Source organism: Temnothorax longispinosus, chromosome 1 (genome assembly GCF_030848805.1).
Source record: "Temnothorax longispinosus isolate EJ_2023e chromosome 1, Tlon_JGU_v1, whole genome shotgun sequence".
Classification (NCBI taxonomy): domain Eukaryota; kingdom Metazoa; phylum Arthropoda; class Insecta; order Hymenoptera; family Formicidae; genus Temnothorax; species Temnothorax longispinosus.
Window position 1 is genome coordinate 28,420,706 of NC_092358.1, and position 13,324 is coordinate 28,434,029.

At 33.2% G+C, this 13,324-nt stretch overlaps 2 protein-coding genes across 10 annotated transcripts in view; one reads left to right on the forward strand and one right to left on the reverse strand.

Moving 5' to 3' along the window:
* Positions 1-13,324, reverse strand: part of Dh31-r (Diuretic hormone 31 Receptor) — a 91,438-nt gene that overhangs the window by 65,221 nt on the left and 12,893 nt on the right. For 5 of the 7 annotated variants that reach the window (XM_071795763.1, XM_071795741.1, XM_071795754.1 and 2 more), the window contains one exon: positions 7,665-7,785. The exons of the other annotated variants lie outside the window; for them this stretch is intronic. In XM_071795763.1, the coding sequence (XP_071651864.1) occupies positions 7,665-7,785 (121 nt within the window). The remainder of the gene's footprint in view (positions 1-7,664; positions 7,786-13,324) is intronic. 7 annotated transcript variants of the gene reach the window in all.
* LOC139823295 (UDP-glucosyltransferase 2-like) lies at positions 265-7,335 on the forward strand. Of its 3 annotated transcripts, XM_071795704.1 has the most exons (7): positions 273-419; positions 540-720; positions 802-1,379; positions 4,540-4,959; positions 5,104-5,335; positions 5,686-5,914; positions 6,814-7,335. In XM_071795704.1, the coding sequence occupies exons 3-7, from the start codon at positions 972-974 to the stop codon at positions 7,109-7,111; spliced, it is 1,587 nt and encodes a 528-aa protein (XP_071651805.1). In that variant the 5' UTR covers positions 273-419; positions 540-720; positions 802-971; the 3' UTR covers positions 7,112-7,335. The 3 variants fall into 3 exon arrangements, with proteins under 3 accessions (XP_071651784.1, XP_071651805.1, XP_071651795.1); XM_071795683.1 differs by lacking the exon at positions 540-720 and having other exon boundaries at positions 265-419; XM_071795694.1 differs by lacking the exon at positions 540-720 and having other exon boundaries at positions 347-501.

A 13,324-nucleotide genomic window follows, 5' to 3' on the forward strand; every position in this document is an offset into this window, starting at 1 on the left:
TTAATATAATAAAATTTAAAAATATTAAATCAAAATATAAATAATATAAATATATATATGTGTGTGTGTGTGTGCGCAGGTATGTGCGTGTATGTATGTGTGCATGCTCGCACATGAATATATGCAGATAAAAATCGTGTGTATCACAAAAAAATACAAAGAATAAAATAAAAATTATAATCTGCAAAATGTATATTCTGAATTACGTATATCGTGAAGTTTTCAGATCAACTTTGACAGATGGACTCCAGCACGCTTGGAACGCAATGCCTGAGGCGTTTATTTACCACCACCACCATCACCACTTCCACTCATCTCCATTATCGTGTATCTTTCCTCTAGCAGAAGAACGGTCAGTATTCATTACCCAACTGACTGCAATGAACTTGTGACAGACATTCTCTGCGAGCTCTCAGACAGTAAGCAATATTTTGGATCATTAAATCATCTCTTTCGCCGATCGTTGCAATTTGATGCAAAATTGTCGTGTGTTATCGAATAGTGAGTAATATTATAATTTCTCTTCATTGTGCACACAGTTTAGAGTGTTACGTATCATTTACGAAATCGCAAAAATTACGACTGAAGCGTTTATTTCGTAATTGTACAACAATGTGGAATTTCATGTGCAAAATGCATACGTAGATAACAAAGAGATAACAAAGGAGATTATTATATCAATAATTTATGCGCGAAATAATTTTTAGTAGCAGGTAGCAGGTAAAGTCGATCTGTAATGTGTATAAAACGCAAGAAGCCTTATCTTCATCGATTCTCACGTTGTGTTACTTTATTTTTCAGTTCCGCTGACGTTCCCCCCAGAAGTATGATGAGTAATTGCGATTGGCTAAAGTAGCTACGATAACAAGTACTGCCTAGTCACTACGCATATCAGAGATTACGTAAGGTGCCAAACGTTATTAGATGTGATATATAGTGACGCGAAATCGTGACGAGCTCACTAAATCAACATGAAGGTGTTGCTATCGGTTCTCTTTGCGATTTTGGTATGCGACCAAATCGCTAATGGTTACCGAATCCTCGGTGTGTTCCCGTTACAAGGCAAGAGTCATTGGATCATGCAAGAGGCACTGATGAAGGAATTGGCGAGACGCGGTCATCAGGTTGATGTGGTCACGCATTTTCCGCTGGAAAAACCGATACCCAATTACACGGATATCAGCGTGAAGGGCAGTCTTCCACAAGTTATGAACAATATGAGCGCGGCGGATTTAAAAGCAGGTTTCAGCACTCCGTCTATATCCATGTTTGTTGCGATGGCTGGAAACGCCATTTGTGCGCTGATGGACCACCCAAAGATACAAGAGCTGATTAAGAACCCACCGCAAGATCCCCCCTATGATATCGTCATACAAGAGGTATGCTCAATGTTTTCAAGTATATGTTCGATCATCCTTGCGTTGCATAAGAAAATTTCTACTATTTCAATTTAATTAAATATATTAATTATATCTACGTAGCCATAAAATTACATTTTTTATATAAATTATAAATTTCTTTTGTGACTTTTCATGTTACTTTTATCTTCGAAAAGATATCGAACTATCGACTGTATCTAGTATCCTCTAAAATTTTGTGATTTTTTAATTTTTAGGGCCTTTATAATTAAATTTTAAATTTATTTTTAAGTAATACTTATTTAATACTAAATGCGGAATAAGATTTTTGTAATTATTCGTATCTTCGGAGCTTAACCCGCGAGAAAAGCTTTCGGCGTTCTTTTATAACACAAAAGCTATTAGCTATTAGTATAATTCGACACATTTTTGTAAAGGAAAAACTCATTATTTAACTAAAAAATTTATGATTAAATATAATCTGCAAAAAACCAGTAGAATATTACGTATTCATTAAAAACAAAAAAATTATACGAAAGAATCGACACAATTAGTAATCAGCGCAAACGAAAAAATGGTACAACTTTATTCGTATTCATAAGGCCATTATCACGAGATAAGATAGTACTAGCACCTAAAGTCTGACAATATAATCGATTCCATAAAACTCTTATCATGAAATTACATAAAAGAGATAGTAGTTGGAAAATTGTATAAATAAAGAAAACTTGATTTTTAATATACATTATGCAGAGATAATTAATAAAGTTAAATAAAACGCGGTTGATTAAAAGCAAACATAACATTATTAAACAAAAATTATTACCGCTTTTAATAAGATGTTAATTAACTGACTCGCCCTACAACCTGTAACGTGGCAAGTCGTTAATTATTCACTAATTATTAAATATTTATTACGCACGACAGACAACGCTGTTTGATTTTATTAAAGTTGCAGCGTTTTAGTACCGAAAAGCAACTTTTGACACAGAAAATCCCGCCCTATTATGTCAATGATAATAATAATGATAATTTCGAGGCCATCGTAAAGCTATTAATTCAAATGCTCTCTTACAATACCTGGATATCGAAATACGAGTGTTACATCAAAATTGCCAATTTTGCAAAGCAACTCGAATCATTAGGACTCTTATGACTATGCATTTTTTACAACAATTTTTTCGTTGCTATAAAGATTCTTCAACGCTTGAGTCAAGTCTCGATAATTAATTCAACTCATGAATTCTGAACTTTTGCGATATATTTGCACAACATTCAACTGTATACAACCTTAAATAATATTTTAGATATCGTGACGCAAGAATGAGAGACATTAAAATATGATCTGCGGCACCGCAAATATGAATATTTGCACGCAAATGCTGCCTGCAAATATTATGCTATTATATATCATTAAAATAATATAAATAATATATCACGGAAAGACTGTATAATTTATTAAAATAAATTTAATTAAATTGGTTTCCATCTTGGTTTAATGAGTCGAATTAGAAATTTTAATTAATTAATTTGCATTATAGCTCAATTTAACTTAACTATATCTATATTTATTAGATATTAATATAATAAATTAAACTAAGAGTTACGATAATGAAAATAACAAGGCTCTTGCATAAGAAACCTATATTTGTTCTAATTGTACCGCCTTGCGCTTTCTGCGTTTAAAATGGAACAGTTATATGTATATTCACACTGGAGGGAAAATGAGAAACGAAACAAAGCAGAAAGCGCAACTATAACGAACAGATGTAATAAAGGTTAGTCATATTAGACATCGAACCTTAATTCCAATTAATCTTTCCAGGTTGCAACTACCATGAATCGTTTTGATTTGAGCTATAAGTGGGATTTATTTTGCTTCGCAAAATTAACGGGTAATAAAAAGTTATTAACAATCTTATCAACAAAAAATGCGATTCTTTTTATTTTTTCTCAAATATCTCAAAAACTAAGTAAGATAGGGTAACTAACTATACATACCTTTTTTGTAAAGCATAAAATTATCTACAATAATGATTTGAACAACATTTATCGTCAAGTCAGTCGTTTAGCTTGTACGCGCCGACAAACTCTGAGACTCGGACGACGAAATCGAGAGTTTTCAGGATCCGAGTCTCGGAGTTTGAAGGCGCGTGCAAGCTAAACGACCAACTTGACGATAAATGTTGTTCAGATCATTATTGTAGATAATTTACGCTCTACAAAAAAGGTACGTATAGTTAGTTACCCTATCTTGCTTAGTTTTCAAGATATTTGAGAAAAAATTTAAAAAATCGCGTTTTTTGTTAATAATATTGTTAATAACTTTTTATTACCCGTTAATTTTGCAAAGCAAAATAAATCCTACTTATAGTACCTCAAATCAAAGCGATTCGAGGTAGTTGCAGCCTGGGAAGATTAATTGGAAGGTTAACCCCCTAAATTTGTCTAATATGACTGGCGTATTATGACACGTGAAATTGTCACACTCAATATAATAAACCGGGAACGTTTGAATCTCGATACGAATTGTATGATACTTGTTACGATCAATTCAATTTGCCTCATTCAGTGAATATCACAGTGTTTAGAGGTTCTAACGAGCTTTTACTTGTTTCCGAATGATTAAATGCAAATTAGTGAATAAATGATGCAAGAATAGACTAAATGTGTTAACTGTAGGTATACTCGTAACACGAAGATTTTATAATCTCAAGAGATGTGACGTAATTAACGTTAGCGCATAATTAAATAGATAGTTAGCAAACTTGTCAGTCGTTGAAAAGCACCATTTTCGCAAAAAATTTCGCGAAAAATTCATAGTTATGAGCCGAGTTCTATAAATACCGATCCCGAATTGCCTCGTTAAATCAGTAATTTCGATGTAATATTTCAGCGTGATATCGCGTATTCGCTCTTGTTACTTGAGATATGAACGTCATATCTATTTTTTCTCTTCGCCACCTGCAGCGACGCAACGTGTCATAATGATAATTTGTTTCTCCTCTCTACGAGTGATATCTCAAAGTCATCGCGTCAAGTTCCAACTGTAACTTAACTGCATTGTTAAATGATCATGATCCGCGGTGCAAAGATGCGCACTCAATATCAAGCAAGTGATTATATAAAATGTAATTTAATGAGCGCAAATAATTAATCAATCGATTGACAATATGTGCAGATGTTCGCGGCACCGTGTTATCTAGCCTTCGGCCGTCATCTCAAAGTTCCCATAGTCGCCACGGTAGCCAGCGTTTTCCATGACTGGCTCAACGAGGTGTCCGGCAATCCGGCGAATCCTGCTTACACCCCGAGCTTCTTCTCGGAGTACGGCCAAAACATGAATTTCAAGGAACGTTTGACAAATTTCCTATTGACGAATTATCTCTCTTGGCAACTGCATTATCATACGAATACCCAATTAAAATTTGTAAAAGAGCACTTCGGCATGGACTTGCCGCATATCAAGGATTTATATAGTGATGTAGCTTTGTATCTGGTCAATAGTCATCACTCGTTAAACGGAATCAGACCGATGACCACTAACGTGATCGAGGTCGGCGGTCTGCATCTCAAGGACGATGATAATCCACCGTCACCGGTATGTTTCAATGAGAATCGCTTTTTCCATTATTCGTAGCGCGTTGTGCATGTGATAATCCTGTGTATATCTCATGATAATCAGGAAGAATTACTTAACATCGTTATTTGCTCTAAAAATATGTATATAGAAATATGTATATAGGAAGTACAAAAATGGTTGGACGAGAGCAAGGATGGCTGCATCTACTTTACATTCGGTTCCATGGTAAGGATCGAAACTTTTCCTAAAGAAATGATACAACAAATTTACGCGTCCTTCGAGAAGATTGCCCCGGTTCGCGTACTGATGAAGGTCGCGAAGAAAGAGGATCTATTACCAGGTTTACCAAAAAACGTCATGACGCAATCGTGGTTCCCACAGATCTCCGTTCTCAGTATGTAATTCTTGCTAGTCACTCTTATGTACTCACACATTAGAGTTATAGAGTGTCAAAGTAACGAACTTTGTTCCGTCATAATTGTTTCGAGGATCGTGATTTCCGATAAAAATTCGTAAAATTTTGTATATTGCAGTAATATTTGCAAATTAAAAATTACGTACAGTCAAATCAAATTCCTAAAACATTGAACTAAATAGAAATCAAATAATTGGTTTTCTGTACGAAAAAATACTCTATCATCTTTTAAATTATTATTAGTTTCGTGCACTGTGCATTTGTTCAATTCCCAATCGTAATATTTTCACAATAAAGAAAAAAAACAGTGTCACAAATGAATTTCGCAGAGCATAAAAACATACGAGCTTTCATTACGCACGGCGGAATCTTTGGGACGCAAGAGGCAGTCTATTGCGGAGTTCCTATGATTGGTATCCCTCTGTTTGGCGATCAAATCGTCAACATTAAAAATTATGTCAACAAGAAGGTGGCTATTTCGCTTAATTCAGTAACCGAAGTCACCGAGGAAAAATTAACTTCGGCAATAAATAACATCCTGAAGGATCCCTCCTATCGGTAAGTCCTTAAAGATTATAAACATTGGAAAGTCATTGTACAATTGTCTGCTAATTGTAACGTGTTCATCTGAGTTTAATGAAATCATAACATTGATCGAGAGAAACGGCAAACATAGAATGTAAGTACCTCTGCTGAATTTACATAAGATATTACGTTTAGTAACGGCGATAATAACGTTATAATTCATATAACAACGTTTTGTTACTAGAAAAAATACTAAATGTAGTCAAATATAATATATACGTACAATATATATTACAAGTCTATTATATTTGACTTCATTTAGTATTTTTTCTAATAACAAAATATTGTTTAACTAAAAAAAATGTTATTCTACTTAACGTTAACATAATAAAATTGTGCAAATAACAATCAGAATATTAAAAGGTCTTCGAAAAGTCGAAATTTACTGCTTTAAATCTTATTAGCCTATTTATTGATCCGCGACCGGTTGCACCGTTCATATCGCGGAATAAACAGAGCATGCATGTACTCTCTATTGTAACCAAATCTTGCTTTACTCTCCAATGCATATCGTGAGTCAATTCTAATCAATCGGAATGTGCTTTAAATTCCACATCCATTTCAACTGCCCGAATCCACATGAAACACGTTTTACGCGTAAAGGTTCAATAATAAGGACAAACGCTTCAACCGGACAGGACGAATAAAAAAAAGAGGAAAAATATAAAATTTATATAAAAGTCGTGCACTTTTATAGCTACAAAAAAGTCAAAATTTCATAATCCAGCATCAAACAAAAACGTGACGTGATGAAAAATTTTGCTCATTACAAATTTCTGAGTTCTGTCATAATATAATAGATTTTATCTATATAAACATTAACCCCGCTATATTGTGATTACTAACAAACTTTTTTCTTTTACTCGTTTCAGTGAGAATGTAAAAAAATTGTCGAAGAAATTCCTCGATCGACCGATGAGTGCCTTGAATACATCTGTATTTTGGATAGAGTATATCGCAAAACACGGAAACATACTTCAATCACCGGCGCTTAACCTCTATTGGTGGCAACAGTGTCTACTAGACGTTTACGCCTTTATATTCGTCGTAGTTATCACGGTGCTTTATATCGCGCTGTTTATTCTTCGAAAATTAAAAAATCTCTTGTTCGGATCGCACACTTGTGCAAAAAAAGACAATGCAGCGATGAAGTCAAAGAAGAACAAGTGAAGATGCTGTATAAATAACATTTCTCTTTGTCGTAGTAAATTCCTCTTAGAGATCGTTATATTTTTTTGTGTATACGTATGAAGAAAGAATTTTAAGACAGTTTATTAAGAATAACGGTCTCGTTTAATGCTATATATAGCATTTTAATAAAATATATGTTTAATTCCTTGTCTGTTTTATATATATGTATATAAAAAATATATTTTTATATGTATATAAATATATATATACGTGTATATGCGCTTCAACACATGCATTGATATTCACGCGCGCGTGTAACGCTAATACTTTCATTTTTTCCTATCATTTGTCAATGGACTCGTGTATAAACGAACCATCTAATCTAGACGAAAAATTCGATATATTAATGTGCAATCACTATTAACTGATCGAGCACCAAGATGAAGCAAATGGGCCTGATAAAATTCACGATATGTCGCGTTACATACAATAAAGGCGCGTTGCGTGCGCTCTCTCCCTGCGCAATTTTACTCGTCATTTTTGCTCCCGCTTGGTCGATTTCGCTTATTTTCAAACATGAAAAATACTTTACCCGGCAGCGGCAACGTCGTATTCGCGGCTTTCAGCTTCGTGCATTCTTGCTCACGTTCCTGCAGAATTCGACGAAGTTCCTCGTCGAGTAGCGTGCTACCCATCGTTGTGTTTCCCGGCATCTGTTCGGCAAACGACGCGTGGAATATTAATGAATTGCAGTCGCAAAAGTAAGATAAGTAATAAATGTCCGGTACACGTTACGGCATAATTTGACTCTGTAACGTACGGCTACTTAACATGCGTCACGATCTACAACTAGAAACATGATTGCAGCCTTTGTTAATATTTTACGTTAGTCAGCACCTATTTCTTACAATTGGCGAGAAAAAATGTCGAGGATACTTTAATTTCGTCTTAATATAGAAATATGAATTTAAACTGGAGATTGGAGATTACTATACAGACGACTTAATATATATAGTAATACATAGTTTCTAAAGATAGTTTCTTAGGCTTAAGATCAATCCTGTACATTAAATGAAAAATCAATGCACTAAAATCTTCCAAGGAGAATCAAATATAACAGAACTTCGCACAAAAGATATAGTTTCCCTGATTGGAATTATAAAATTGATATTCCGCGCTTTGTTATTGTTCCAAACTTATATATACTCCTATATTTTCACTACATTCTGAATATTTTCTGCATTTGCGTCTGACTTTATTAGCTCTCGATATTCATTATAACACTGACAATTTGTCGATCGTTCGTGAAAGTTATCATCGCTTCAATTTTATCACATAAAGCATAACTACTGCGAAACTTTGCAGAATGGATGGATATAAATCGTCGCCGTTAGAGATTTCAACGCATTATTGAGGAAATCGTTTCATTAGACTACGACACGACCCGTAATAACTTTATTGCATAGAAATGAACGTTATTGCATCCGGTCGAGGTGTCGAGACAAATAATGAAGCTGGACGTTTTACGATAAAACCGTTTGCCATACGCGCTGAACGAAGAAGCTTTCGAGTCTCACAGTCGGGATACTCGTAAAAGTTTGTCATACAAATAATATAATCGTTATATGTATATTGTATTTCAAATATTAATTATTTCCGTCGAAAATGTACGTTGAACGAAATCGTCTGTGACATGAACATTAATCATGACGGAAAATATATTTACAATAGATAATGAAATTTGTATTGTACACGTAATTACTAGCATTGTTATAGCTTGAAGTGCAATCAACATAAAAACGCATTATTGGAACGCTTCAGAACGTCGTAAATAAGCGTGCAGTGCCTAGTTGACAGACGTTATCGGCTTTGCAGTGCGTACATTTATTATCCAGCCAACAGCTAACTCCACTTATTCATTAATTAGTTAGTTTGTACGGTAATGTTACGTATGGAATGCTATATGTATACGGATTACGCTGCGAGCAGATCTGGATGAACAAAAGCTCTTACTTATTTACGCAACGCATAATTTATTTTACCAGATATACATATAACCAATATATAGAACCTCAATTATACTCTTTGTGAAGTTAAAATGACAAATTTATTTTCTTCATTATATATTACAGCTTTAATTTAATTATAGGGAAAATTTCCGAAAATTACCCACGTTCTATTTACGTATTCTTCGGCAAAAATATTGCAAATAACTTCAAAATAAACATCTTTAAATAAATTTTTACCGATAAAAAAATGAAAACAAAATGTTCAAATAAAGTCACATGTAGTGACTGAATATTTTCTTGACTTATTTTTTTATATATGTTTACATAGCTAAACGTATATAATATAGATTTGCAAATAAAAATTATGTATTAATCAACGAGATTACAAAATATTTTTATTATATTTCTCTTTATACTGACAATTTGAAATGCTGTAAATAAAGAATATTTTAATTTCGTAAAATATTGTTCACAAATGGTATAATTAATATATTATCTAAAATAAAATTATTATATTGCGAAAATAACTTATACAAATAAGTTATTTTAATGCAAAAATAAATGCAGTTCACCATAAAAATGTTAAATATTAATTTTCTATGAAAACACAGAACGTGAAATCTCTACCGAGGACATGTATTTTTAATGTAATATTTTTCTTCTATCACTGCGTTTAATTATAAACTGTCTGTAAACCATTTCGAAACCGCGCTCGACAAATACGAACGACAAATATCGATGGTTATTAGTGAAAAATCGGCGATTCCCATACCTCATAAATGTGACACGGCTCTCCTAAATCAAACAGCCCGATAAATAGCAAACCGTCAATTAACATTCAATTAAACACACCCATTTGCCAGAAGATTCGTGCATTTACATTTCACCGAAATTTCACGCCGCGCCAAAAAAGCATATACGTATGTCGTATATGTATACATATACCTAGATCGCTGGCATTTTTATGGCAGTAATTCCACACCACCTGAGTGAAACAAGATATTCATGCGATGTAAAAAGCACAGCTCGCTTAAAATTGATGCAAAGTAAAACAAGATGTAAATGCGCGTTAATGGTTTTTAATGTAAGTGACTGAAACACAATTCAACACAAAGTACATATTTCAACAAAAAGTATTTCACAATTCAACAAAAAGTATATTTTCACACACAGCAATTAAAAACGTTTCGTTGAAAATTTTCAACAAATTCGTAAAGCATCATCGTTGACGACCTGAGTTCTGAAAGAGACCGGATACGTACGTTACATTTTACACGTTGTATCTTTCATTGCAAATAGGAAACGGATATTATCGTCCGGACTTTTGGCTGATTGAAAGTGCGCTACATATACGTGGGTAGAAAAGGATGATAATTGAAAAATCAAAGTAAAACGAAAATAAAATTGAGTGAGATCAAAACCGAAAGTAACAAGATTTCGATGTTCAATTATGGAGCAGGCTTTTCTATTTTAACACTGATACAGTCGTCTCCCTAACTCAATGCCGAGGCAATCACGCTTTAAAAAAAAAAACCTTAACCTATATTTCTCCACCGTGTCGCGTTAAATATAGTCAACCCATTCTGAGTTTTATTTGAATGAGTATTATTGAGTAACCGTGTCTCTCGCGATCTCTATCGTGAGTCTTTTTCGCCCGTATTCTCATCATGTATTTAGCGCAAAATATTCCTGTATGGTTTTCATCTCCCGATAATATCAATGCTAGCATTATACGTAAAAAAATTAGTTTTAAGAAGTCGCAAACTTAGAAATTAGATAATTAACGCTAACTGGTGAAAAATGAGTCTTTGTTTTTCTCGTGCTTCGAGATGGATAGCGAGTATCGAGAAATTAATTGGCCGTAAGATGTCTATAGCATGAAAGTTTTTACGAGCTTAATACGTGGACGGTATTGGTAAATACCGTCATCAGTTGCAGTACGTAGAGGCACGTATTCTACGAGATCACGCTCTTATCTTACGTCGACGCTGTGTCTCAGTTTATAGGTAACGCATAATATATAATATGCTACATGCATGATGCTAGAATGGCAAGCATTACTACTATCTAAAAATTGACCGTTGCTTTTAGCACAAATGCTCATAGTAATACAGAATACAGATATATATGTATGTATATAGGACACGCCCATAAAGTTGCCATCAAGCCCCAGTAATGTAGCTTTCATGAAATAGCTGCGTTTCTTTTAAATTTAACGCTAAGAGAGAGCAAAAATACTGCTGCATAAACTCAGAAGAAATAAACAAACGATAAATTACAGAAATAGCATATTAATCAAGTAAAAATAAAATTGTGTACCGTACAATAGCTTTTTCTTCCGCGCAAAAAACTAATATAACATATAATATTCAATTTTAGATCTTACCGTTTGTATAGAACAATGAAAACATACAACAATAAACCAAATGAATTTTATATTAAGTGCTTTCGTAAAATCTCTTGTTTTAATAAGGCAAGTATGATGTATACCATTGTTCCAGCTAGTGGTATACGTATAACTGTGATTTATCGTTTTCCGCTTGCGTTACCCAGTTTATAAATGAATAAAATTCCAATTTAAAGCCGGTATACGCTTTAAACTAAACTCTTTCTATATAAATGAATAATAGACAGCATTGCAACAATAAATTAATTAAAGTTCGGATTCAAATAACATTATGAGCAACTAGTTAAAAAATTTTCAGAATAAATAACCAATCAAATAAATTCAAACAATTCCACTGAGCTAATAAAATTGACTAAATTCAACTTTTTAACAATCCGAGATGTTTTTCATCTACCACAAAAAAATTTCAGATTAGTTGATCTCAAGGCATGTTTCAATCAAACTATTTATTTCACGAACAATTTTTGTTTGCAAACAAAAATTAAAAACATCTATTTCTTTAAGTCTTATAAAGTAATTAAGTAAATCATTTTCGTCAATATTATATCTCAAAATATCTAAGAAATAAATTTTATTTTATAAATGTTGAAAATTTTTACGTGAAGTAACAATTTTTTGTATAGATACGTATTTTCTGATAAAAAATAAAAATTTTAAACAATAAATTCTTTTTTTCTGATTTATTTATCAATGCCATTTCTTTTATAAATTGATAGCTCCATTCCTAGATAATTGTCTGCAAACCTTATAATTTAGAAAAGAAAAAGTAAAAACAGATAAACGTTGTTTTTACAGTATAAAATGATCCAATGATGTTTTCAACGCAAAGTCCGCACTAAGTTAAAGTACGATCACTAATATTACACCGTCGACGCGGTTCACGGTCGTACTACTTTTTGCGAGCAATTCTTGAGTGTTATACTTGCGTCATTGTAATTTGCATAAGAAATGACGATTCACGGTATAAATAAATATTTACATGGTGGAGAGCAGTACTTTTGTGAAAAAGAGACGATGTAACGACAAGCTTGACGCAACTGATAGCTCGACTTCCGTTATCGTTCAAGGAAATGTCAGATCTATCTTCACGCCCTCCCCCCTTCTTGTCGATCGTTTTCAAGATCTCACATTGTCGAGATGCTGATTGATGAGTACCTTCGATTCGAAGGCTCGCGAGAGGATTCCACCCCGTTGAATGATAGAAGGAGGAGGAAAGAGGAATATCGGTTAATCGACCGCGTTTGAAAGCCGATTTGATACGACGGGCTACATTGGCATAATGCATTATTTCCAGCTTCATTATATCGTTGAAACGATGAAATATTAATAAAAAGAACGCACGCGAGTTAAAAGAATCGAAACTAGTACAGCGTTATACTTTCTTAAAGACCAGAGAGATTTTTCAGTCAATTTACGTTAACAAGTTTCTTCCCTAGATATTATATTTATCGACATTTAATTCTAGTAATATAAAACTCAGATAAAAAGAATGTTGACATGCATTTATACATATTTTATTGCATAAGATCACATCAACAGAATTCGACAGAATCTGACACAAAAATTGGAAAAGTTTAAAAAGAAATATATTTTTATATAATTTTAAATGTGTCGTATATTCTTTAAAAAGCGTTGCTCGTTAAAATATTTTTAATGCTGAGTTCATATAATACGCAGGTTACATAAAATATTTAACAAATTCAAAGTGAAATGACAGAGGATCGTGAACGAAACCAAAGTTCAGTGCTTTATTTACGACAGAACTGCGAGAGCAAAGAACCGCTATAAGTAAGCTGTTTAAAATACCCAAATATAAAACTTATATAACCTTCTTAT

Coding starts and splice junctions, on each gene's coding strand:
- LOC139823295 (XM_071795683.1), top strand. CDS start 972: ATGAAGGTGTTGCTATCGGTTCTCTTTGCGATTTTGGTATGCGACCAA. Junction 1,380..4,539: donor ATGATATCGTCATACAAGAG/GTATGCTCAATG, acceptor CAATATGTGCAG/ATGTTCGCGGCACCGTGTTA. Junction 5,915..6,813: donor CTGAAGGATCCCTCCTATCG/GTAAGTCCTTAA, acceptor TACTCGTTTCAG/TGAGAATGTAAAAAAATTGT.